Raw genomic sequence first — 10,436 nt, forward strand, 5'->3', positions numbered from 1 at the left:
GCCTGGTCTACAAAGTGAGTTCCAGGACAGCCAAGGCTATACAGAGAAACCCTGTCTCAAACAAACAAACAAACAAACAAACAAACCCCCCACCCCCCAAAAAAAGAAATGCCCTATGCTGAATGTGTTTAAAATTTCAGACATTTTCAGGATTGCGAACATTGCTGACTCTTGTCAGTTGACTCTTACACCGCATCCAATCTGATCTGGACAACATCCAAATCCAGACCTGGATGTGCTGACTCAGGCTGGTAATCCCAGCACTTGGGAGATAGATGGAGGTGGCGGTGGTAGTTTGGCTGGATTTGAACCTACAGAAAGAGTTGCAGGATAGCCTTGGTCTGTGGAGTGAGAGGGCCCTGTCTCAAGAAGTAAAACCAAATGGAGGCTGGAGGGGTGACTCAGTGGTTACAAACACTTTCTGCTTTCCTGGAAGACCTGAGTTAGGTGCCACCCACTTAAGACAGTTTACGATTGCCTGTGGCTTAGTGTGGCTTTCAAGGGCATACACACATGCTTACACAGGCATATACACGTAAATAAAGTGAAATAAACTAAAAAACAAAAAACAATGAAAACAAGCAGAGGGAAACTATTCAAGCATCACCTTGGCACTCGAAAAATCTTGTAATGGAGCCATTTTGGATTAGGGATGTTCAACCTGTGCAGGTAAGCAAGGGGAATGGCTCAAGCTAGAGTTCACTCACGATCACAGATAAGGCAAGGGCGAGACATTAGGAGACAGTTGGCTGTATCTGCTCAGTGATGCTGCAAAACTGGTTTCCTCTCTAAGGTAGTTCAACAGAACACAAGAACAATTGTCAATTAAAAAGTATTTTAAGAAAGAAAATGGAAGGCACCAGAGAGAGAAGGGACTAATATTCATTTTATTCTCTGGCCCATTCTTTCCCACACGAACTCCTTGATTCTGTTTCCAATCTGCCTTTCAGTGAAAAGTAAGTTATTTCTCCTTTTATTGTTGATGTCCTTTTGGTGTTTGTTGTTTGGTGGGAAAGTCTCAAGTAGCCCAGGCTAGCCTTAAACTCCGTATATAACCAAGGATGACCTGACCTCAGCCTCCTGAGTGCAGGGATTACAGGGGTATGCCACCATGCCTAGCAAAGAAAATTGTTTCTATAGGGTTTTTTTTTCCCTTCCTTTCTTGTGGGTAACTGAATGTTTCCAGATACTTGGAAGGAGAAACAAGAAAGAAGGGAGCTAGGCACAGTGGTATTTGTCTATGATCCCAGCACTATGAAAGCTGAGTAAGGCAGGAGGATTAGCAGTTTGAGACTAGCCTCAGTTATATATCAAATTTGAGGTTAGCCTGGGCTACATAAGGTTCTGTAGCAAAACAAAAAGGGAGTGGGAGAGAAGGGGAGGGGAGAGGACACTGTTTTTAGAGGAATTTACCCCTCTAGTGGAGGAGACCCCAGGTGGCTTTCAGGCTCCGCCCACTTCCGGGGACTGTAAACTGTGTGTTCCTGGAGTCCCAGTATTTGAGCAGATTCTGAAGCTGCCCCACTGTCCTAGAGCACAGGACAGCAGGAGTTACATGTGTTTATAGGTAGAAAACAAAACCAAAATAAAAAACAGGATCCAAGCCTTCCTCCCTGACTGCGGGTGGGGGTAGGGTGGGATGTGAGATGTGGGGAGGGCCGGGAGGCATGACAGAAGAGTGGAGATGCTTTTCTGATGTCCTCTAGATTGCTGGAAGGTGAATTCCCTGGGGGAAACGGGCCAGGCGACTCCAGGCATAGGGATGAATGTGTCTTAAAGCAGATAGGTCACAGATGATCCAGCATCTCTGTATACAGCCTCGCCGATGCCGTTTGGACTGGATGATACTTCCATGTCCCTTGTGGGGTGGCCTCTGCTGAGGATGCTCCAGGTGGAAAGAGGGAGGGTCGGCCACTGTTAACACCCTTTTCTTCTTCTTCTTCTTCACTTCTGACCTTACCCGACAATCCCACCTGGATTTCCCTCTCCTTGGTGCTCCTGTTTCAACAGTATTGAAACGTAAGTGTATGTTTCTTCTTTCACCTGCCTCACCTCCTTATTCCTGCCAAGAGGCTCACATCAGTGCAGGGACTGTCAGGAATGGGGGCAGAGCAGGGAATGCAGTACTCTCAGCTTCCAAAGGGCAGATCAAGGAACAGCAGCATGGCTCAGAGGGTAAAAAGAGCTTGCAGCTAAGCCTGAGTTTGATCTCCAGAACCCACGTGATGGACGGAGCGAATTGGCTCCTATCAGTTGTCCTCTGACCTCTATACATAGACACACACACACAGATTCACACCAATAAATAAATACCATATAATTTTTAAAAAGTATAAGAGAAGCTTAAAGAGATGGGTTGGTGATTAAGAGCACTTGCTGCTCTTCCAGAGGATCTTGAGTTCAAACCCTACCCACACCTGGTGGCTCACATCTGCTCTTAATGCCATCTTCAAGGATCTGAATCTGATGCCTCTTCTTCACACACACACACACACACACACACACACACACACACACACACACACACACAAATAAATAAAAACAAGCCAGGCAGTGGTGGCACATACCTTTAATCCCAGCACTCTGGAGGCAGAGGCAGGCAGATTTCTGAGTTCAAGGCCAGCCTGGTCTACAGAGTGAGTTCCAGGACAGCCAGGGCTATNCAGAGAAACCCTGTCTTGAAAAGGAAAACAAAAAGCAAAAATAAAAACAAACAAACAAATATTTTCAAAAACTGGGGGCTGGAGAGGTAGCTCAGTTGTCAGGTCTTCCAGAGGACCTGGGCTCCCTTCCTGGTGCTCACATGCCAGCTCACAGCTATCTGTGACTAGGGGACCCAACCTCATTTTTGTTTGTTTTTTTGTTTTTGTTTTTTCCAGACAGGGTTTCTTTGTGTAGCCCTGGCTGTCCTGGAACACACTCACACTCATGAAATCAAATACATAAATAAGCACGTAAAAATACTGATAACTTTAAAATGCCGCACCTCTCCCATTGGTCCTTCACCACCGTCAGAGTCTTTTGACCTCCATGTCTCTTAGGCTAGCCTTCTTCAGCTCTGCTCTAAGGCCCGCTGTCCTGGGCTCTGAACTCCCATCTCCCACCATCTAAAGTTATGATTATTTCTCCCTCCTGTGGTCTCCTCTCTCATGGACCCTGGACTCATCAACATCTCCTGTCTCCTGGATGGACCACAGGGATCCTTGGTAAGTCCTTCATTCTATGTGGGCCCTGGACTTGTGTAACCTGACATGTGTCACCAATGGGCTCAGGACTCCCTGGAAATTCAGGCCCTGACTCAAATCACCAGAACATGCACTGGGAGTGATGGTGCACACCTATAATTCCAGTGCTAGAGAAGCACCAACTGGTGGGTCTCGGGGGCTCACTGGCCTGCCAACATAGCCTGCGTGGTGAGCTCAAGGCCAATGGGACACCCAGTCTCTAAAAATAAGAAGGACAGCTCCTGAAAAATGACAGTTGGGTTGACCTCTGATCTGCCTGCCCACCTCCATGTCTGTACACATGGCAGAAACACACCATGCACACACACACACACACACACACACACACAGGATGCTCCATCCATCGGGTAAAGGATCTTGTTGCTAAGCCTGGTGGCCTAAGTTTGATCTCCAGGTCCTACATGGTGGAAGGAGAGAACTGACTCCTGCAAGCTGTCCTCTGACCTCTACATGTGTGCTATAATATGCTTGTGCCCATAGTCACATGGGTAAACACATATACATACACACACGATGATGATGATGACGATGATGACGATGGTGGTGATATGAGATGGGCAGTACTGGACATAGTAATACATACCTTTAATCCCAGAGACAAAGGAAGGGAAAGCTCTGTGAGTTTGAGGTCAGCTTGGGCTACATAGCAAGTTCCAGGTCAGCCAGAACTTCAGTGAGACCCAAAGAGAATGTGTTAAAGCCTTCCCAGGGAGAAATTGCTATACCACTCTTTTTTTTTTTGGTTTTGGTTTTGGTTTTTCGAGACAGGGTTTCTCTGTATAGCCCTGGCAGTCCTGGAACTCACTTTGTAGACCAGGCTGGCATCAAACTCAGAAATCGCCTGCCTCCCGAGTGCTGGGATCAAAGGCGTGCGCCACCACGCCCGGCTAAGGAAAAGCTCTTTAATGAGCCTGAGTACTTCTGCCTAACACACAGAAGGGAACCAGCTCTGAACAGAACATCTTGTCTTCTATAGTTTCACAGTGCAGGTTGCATTTTGGGTAATTAAACATGTTTTACGGAGACAGAAAAGCCAAGCTTTGATTGTTTAGATAGATGCAGGAGTTACAGGATAAAATATTGTCATTTTTACCAGAATGGACTAGGGCTGCTTTAACATGTATCTGTTACCCGAGGTCATCCTGTTTCAACCTGGCAAAATCACCGTCCTCTGGGTAAGAGACTCAGAGAGCTCCATTAGCTAATTTCTGCTTTGTGTGTTTAATAGTTCATAAGCAGGTTTAGTAGATCCTCTGTAACATGAATTTATTATTCTCAGTTTTTCCTATATCAAAAGAAAAGAAGGAATGAAGGAAGGGTGGGTAGCAAGCAAGGCATGCATTGCAGGCAGACAGACAGCCAGGCAGGCAAGTGGGCCAGAATTCCACAGGGCTCTTTAGGACAGGGGTCTGGGGTGAGCATGTGGGCTCTATTGACCTGGGTTCTGTATGGCTACCTTTGAGATTCTATTTGCATTTCTCTATTGTTTTAGGTCTGCTGAGCCTCCAAGTACTGAATGGTGAGTTGGTGACTTCATCATTTCTGGTTTTGGTTAAACAGAGGTATTAGCTTTCAGGCTGGAAGAGATGTTACCGAACCCTACGTACCTCAACTCCACAATCATTAGCAGCACAAACCCATGACATGCATCCAAGCCACAGACAAACTTCATGCTCCGTTTGCTGTGTCCAGTCGTCCTCTAGGCATTGAGATAGAAGAGGGAATAAGATAAATCAAACGTATGCCAGGTGTAGCTGGCAAGCTGAGTGAGGGGGTACAGACCTGTAGTGCCAGCACTCTGGAGGTGGACACAAGAGGATCAGAAGTTCAAGCCCAGCCTGAACTACTTGAGACCCTGTCACAAACAAACAAACAAACAAACAAACAGCTGGAGAAATGGCTCAGTGAGAAAATGCACACTTCTTGCCAAGGCTGACGATCTGAGTTCAAGCCCTGGGCTGTAAGTAGTGGCAGGACAGGATGGACTATCGTTAGTTGTGCTCTGACCTCCACATGTATACTCTGGCACACAAATTCATACCACACACACACACACATACATACACATATGTGCATACCACCACCACCACAATACACACATACCATACACACATACCACCACCACCACAATATACATACACACACACCCCATCACCACACACCATATACCACACACACACACACAGACACATTCCTCATATCACACATACACATACATGCACACCACACATACATACAAATACCCCCTAACACCACCACTACACATGCACAAACACAACCCACACCCTACCCAGACCCCACACTACACACACATACCACCCCCCACACGCATACCACACACATACACCAAATAAGCAAATGTAATTTTAAAACAGAATCAGACAAACAAATGCAGCTGGTATTTTGATGAGCGGGGAATGAAGTGGCCCAGAAGCAGGCGCAGAGACTGAAGAACACCGTTGTCCTACGGAGCGAGGAGAACAGAAGACATGAGGGCACAGTGTGGAGGAGGCTGATGTGGTTTTAGAGGGAACTGGGCCATCACAGTCCACAGGAAGTGACATCTAAGCAAAGGCTTGAAGGAACGAAGGAGATCAACACACATGTGCATACTGTGTGCATGTGCGTGTATGTGTGTGTATCTATGGGGAGGGCATGTCACAAAGAGGAATAGCCAAGTAGCAGTGGAGAGCCTGAGTCAAGTGACATTAAGCAGGTGAAAATCTCCCTTTCATCAGAGGGTCTCAGAAACACCATTTGCAGCTGGTTTCCACCCAGTCTCTAATTTTCCTTTTTTTTTCTTCCCTTTCCCCTTCTCTCCTTCTTTCTCCCCTCCCTCCCCTCCTCTATTCTCTCCATGTTTTTCTTTCTTAGAAGAAACAAGTAACTGCAAAGAAGAAGGTGGGTGGGCTGTATGCTCGAGACCTCGTGCGGGGTGGACAGGCGGTTAGCACCTTCCCTCTGAGTGAGGTACACTGTCGTATTGGAGGAAAGGTCAGACAGCTGCGTCAGCCTCAGCGCCTGAGGCTTCTGGGAGCATCCAAGGCCCCAGCCACCCTCTCCCTCCCACCTGGCTCCTCTGAGTCAATGCACCTGACACACCGAGGTAAGAAGAAGGGGCATTCTGCTTCTGCCGACCTCCAGACCCCCTCCTCTCCCCTGGAAATGCCTGGGTAAGTTGAGTGGCAGGCGAATGTGACTGGAAACTAAGAGAAGGGAAGACCACAGATACAAGCCTCCTGGTGCTGGTGGATCGCTCCTGTTAAGCGATCTTGGATTAAGATGCCCAGTGCGACTGGGGCAGAGTGCATGTCTAGTAAGCACAAAGACCAGGATCTGGTCCCTAGAGCCATGCGCAACGGCAGTGGTGCCTCACACCTGTAACCCTGGCACTTGGCAAGATCAGAAGTCCGAGGGCAACATGGGCAGCTTAGAAAGGTTCAAGGCCTGTTTTGATTTCGTGAGACCACCCCCCCTTTCAAAACATAAAACAGAGAATTAACATCAGAAAAGGTAGGTAAGGCTGGCAGATGTCATTATCAGAGGCCAGCATGGACAGGGGAATCTCAGGTTACTGGCTGGATGGGCAGCTAAGTCGAGGCCAGCTTAGGATGGTGAGACTCCATCTCAAAAACAAGACAAAACAAAACAAAAGTGAACAGCAACAACGATAACAACAAACCACTGGGCACGGAGTACTTAGAATAGTGGTTCTCAACCTTCCTAACTCTGAGACCCTTTAATACAGTTCCTCGTGTTGTGGAGACCCCCAACCATAAAAGGGTTTTCGGTACTACTTCATAACTGTAATTTTGCTACTGTTATGAATTGGAATGTAAATATCTGTTTTTTCTGAGGATCTCTGGTGACCCCTTGTAAAAGGACCGTACAACCCTGGGGTCCTGACCCATAGATTGAAAGCTGCTGATTTAGAAGGTAGAGGAAAGATCAAGGCTACATAGGCAGTTGGAGGCCACTGAGCTCCAAAAGACCTTGTTTCAAAAACAAAAACAAACAAACAAACAAACAAAAAAACCCTTAGTAATGCCCCTGGGAACTGTAATTTATAACAAACATAGCAGTAAGGATACGCACCCGCAGCTAAGGGCTGAGTTCCTGGGTTGGCGAGGGCTGAGAAGGTGAAGGTGCTTGCCTCCAGGCCTGATTTGATCCCCAGTGGAGGAAGAGAACCAATTCCTGTCCCACCCTCCCAAAACATGCTAGGAACTGTGAAAGCCAAGAATTCAAATGTATGAGCCTACGGGGGCCATTCTCAGTCAAACCACCACATATGTCTTTAAAAAATAAAGAATATTAAAATTGGTGGTGCAGGCAAGATGTCTTAGCCGGTAAAAGTGTTTACTGCTAACCTTGATGACCTGAGTTCAATCCTCAAGATCCATATGATGGAAAGGGGGAACTCCTGCAAAGTGTCCTGTGGAACTCAGTTTAGCAAGCCAGGCCAAATCGGTGAGCTCCAGGTTTGGTGAGAGAGACCCTGACCCGGGAGGAAAAAAAACCAAAGGGGAAAAAAAAACCCCGATAGAATAAGTGAAATGTAATTAAAATAAGATGGAGAGGGGCTGATGAAGAAACTGACATGCACGTGTGTGTGCATGCACACACTGAACACATACATATGTACAATGCACACAGAGCGTCAGAACAATTAGTAAGATGGACTTGAAGGTGCATACCTATGATCCAGTCCTTGGGAGGCGAGGCAGGAGGGTCAAGGGGTCACCCTTAGCTACGGAGTAAGTTTGAAGCCAGCCTGAGGTCCCCAAAAATCGAAGCAAATCAACCAGTCAAAAGGACAATTAGTGAGGTTCCCTGGGAGCTGCAGGTGGTTTGTTGTTGTTTGTTTTTGTTTGTTGTTGTTGTTTGTTTGTTTGCAGAGTACAGGTTAGACTCTGTGCAAAAGAGCAAATAGTTTGCCTGGAAGTTGAGAGATTACTAAGATGGGAGAAAATGGCCACAACCTCGAATATAAATGAAACTTCCAACTCAGGAGACACCTAGGGGCACAAGTTTGGAGTGCCAAAGGGGAAGGGGGTTTCTGGGTATTATTAATCATCGCAGCATTTGCCTTTAGTGAAGCCTCCTCCAGCCACCACCACAGTCAGGGGACTTGTGAGGAGCAGTGGATGGAACTTTCTGCGGTGTGCCTACATGGTGATTACGTTCTTCTTCGTGTCCTACAATAAAGGAGACTGGGTGAGGAGGGAGCCTTTCTGTCTATGGAGGGAGGAAGGTTGATGAGAGGGAGGGGCAGGGTAGGGAGAGATGGAGGAGGTATCATGGGAGAAGGGAGTCTGCACAGAGCTGTCAGAAGGGTTGAGGTACGAGGGGAGACTCTCCTACGAAGTGGGCTCACCCAAGCGTATACTCGTGTGTGTGTCTGTGCACAAGCAAGTAGATGTCATCGGACAGCTTTCCGAAGCCAGGTCTCTCCTACTATTCTAGAATTGATATGCCTTCCCAGTGATAAACCACCCTGCACACTTGGAGATTCAAATGGAAAATTAGAATAATTGCACATGTACTGCTCTAGCTAACACCCAAAGAGGAGCTGGCCATGGATAAGAGATTTTACTAACTTAAATATACCTTGGTCATATGCATTTTACATTGTACTAGCCTCAGGGTACACTTTGAGCAATCTAAATGGAGATTGGAGGCTTCGAGTCTGGCCTCTGGGGCCGATGGGAGATGTACACACTTGCCAAAATTATGTTTTATGTAAACTAGTGTTGATTTCTTCAAATGGTTGTTACCCAGGGTGACCCTACCCATCTGGCAGAACTATGGCTTTACTGATAAGAGCACAAAGGCCTTAAGGCAGACCAAGATTCAATAATGGTTGTGCTACCCTCTGGAGCCGCCTCTTAGAAGCATATTCTTTGATGTGGGGTGAGAATGGAGCCTAATTGACAGACAGTCCTGGGGAATAAACATAAGCAGAAACTTTTCAACAACCCTAAACTTTAATTATGGTATGGAGTGAAAATTCTGCACCAGCCTGGTGAGCAGCACACTGCTTACCTCACAGCAGCAGCGCTCCTTCAACTAAACTCTTTGTGTAACTTAGTATTTCCTAAGCAAGCTTGTGAGTCCATCCCAAATAGCGTTAGTGTTACTACTCCAACTTACCTGAGCTGCTGCCTCATTCAATCTCAGAGACAGAATTCTGACTGGACTTGGCCACAAGTGGCCTCTGTTACTGAACCTCCTCCACAGATGGGATGAGAGGCAGGCAGTTCTCTACTAAGAGTTGTTTCCCTGTGAACCGACACTTTGTATCCTCACTCCCCAGGCGCCCCCCCCCCCTCCTCCATATTCCGGAGAGTGTTAAGGAACAAGCCTTCACATCTCTGCACGTTGAGCAGTGGTCTCTAATGTAGGCTAGGATGCCCTTGGAAGTCCAGGATGAAGGAAGCTCCTTCAGCTTCCATCTCCTAAGTGCTGGTGTTAGGGCGTGAACTTCCACATCTAGTTTAGGGGGTGCTTGGGACCAACCCAGGGTTTCATGCATGCTGAGCAAGCACCATACCAACTGAGCCACATGCCCAGCCCATCTGAGTTGTGAAATCAAGCCCCTGGGTACCGGGTGTGGAGTGAATTTGGAGCAGGATACAAGAGCAAGAAGAGACAAGGACGGTCAGGCCAGGAGCTGTAGGTAGTAGTAGACCCAAGGAAAATCCTGCTAGATTGGCTAGACCAGTGGTTCTCACCCTTCCTAATGCTGTGACCCTTGGATACAGTTCCTCATGTTGTTGTAACACCCTCAACCACAAAATCATTTTCATTGCTACTTCATAACTAATTTTGCTACTGTTATGAATTATAATATAAACATCTGTGTTTTCCGATGGTCTTAGGTGACCCCTGTGAAAGGGGTCTGACCCACAGGTGGAGAACTGCTGGCCTAGACTCTTAGCAAGAATGCGGCTCATGGATTGGGGTTGAGGGCTGAGGGAGACAGGGGAACCCAGGAGTTAAATTCCCGATATTGTTTGATTTAAAAAAATTTTTTTAAATTTTTCTCTGTTTCACATCCATGCCTTCATCATTGTTGTCTTCTCCAGTGTTACTGCCGCTATTGTAACCCGGACCTGGATTTGAGGTATGGCACCTTTTGCCTATGGGTCAGGGAGGTTGGCTTTAAACCTCTTGGGGTTTTTTTTTTTT

The 10,436-nt window shown here is 46.9% G+C and overlaps 1 protein-coding gene across 1 annotated transcript in view; it reads left to right on the forward strand.

Annotated features, from left to right (window-relative positions):
- Eddm13 (epididymal protein 13) overlaps nucleotides 1-10,436 on the forward strand; it is a 28,150-nt gene that overhangs the window by 15,622 nt on the left and 2,092 nt on the right. The window contains exons 6-10 of the mRNA XM_029479248.1: nucleotides 2,340-2,359; nucleotides 4,738-4,764; nucleotides 6,120-6,146; nucleotides 8,341-8,462; nucleotides 10,334-10,371. Coding sequence (XP_029335108.1) covers nucleotides 2,340-2,359; nucleotides 4,738-4,764; nucleotides 6,120-6,146; nucleotides 8,341-8,462; nucleotides 10,334-10,371 — 234 coding nt within the window. The remainder of the gene's footprint in view (nucleotides 1-2,339; nucleotides 2,360-4,737; nucleotides 4,765-6,119; nucleotides 6,147-8,340; nucleotides 8,463-10,333; nucleotides 10,372-10,436) is intronic.

Source organism: Mus caroli, chromosome 7 (assembly GCF_900094665.2).
Source record: "Mus caroli chromosome 7, CAROLI_EIJ_v1.1, whole genome shotgun sequence".
NCBI lineage: Eukaryota > Metazoa > Chordata > Mammalia > Rodentia > Muridae > Mus > Mus caroli.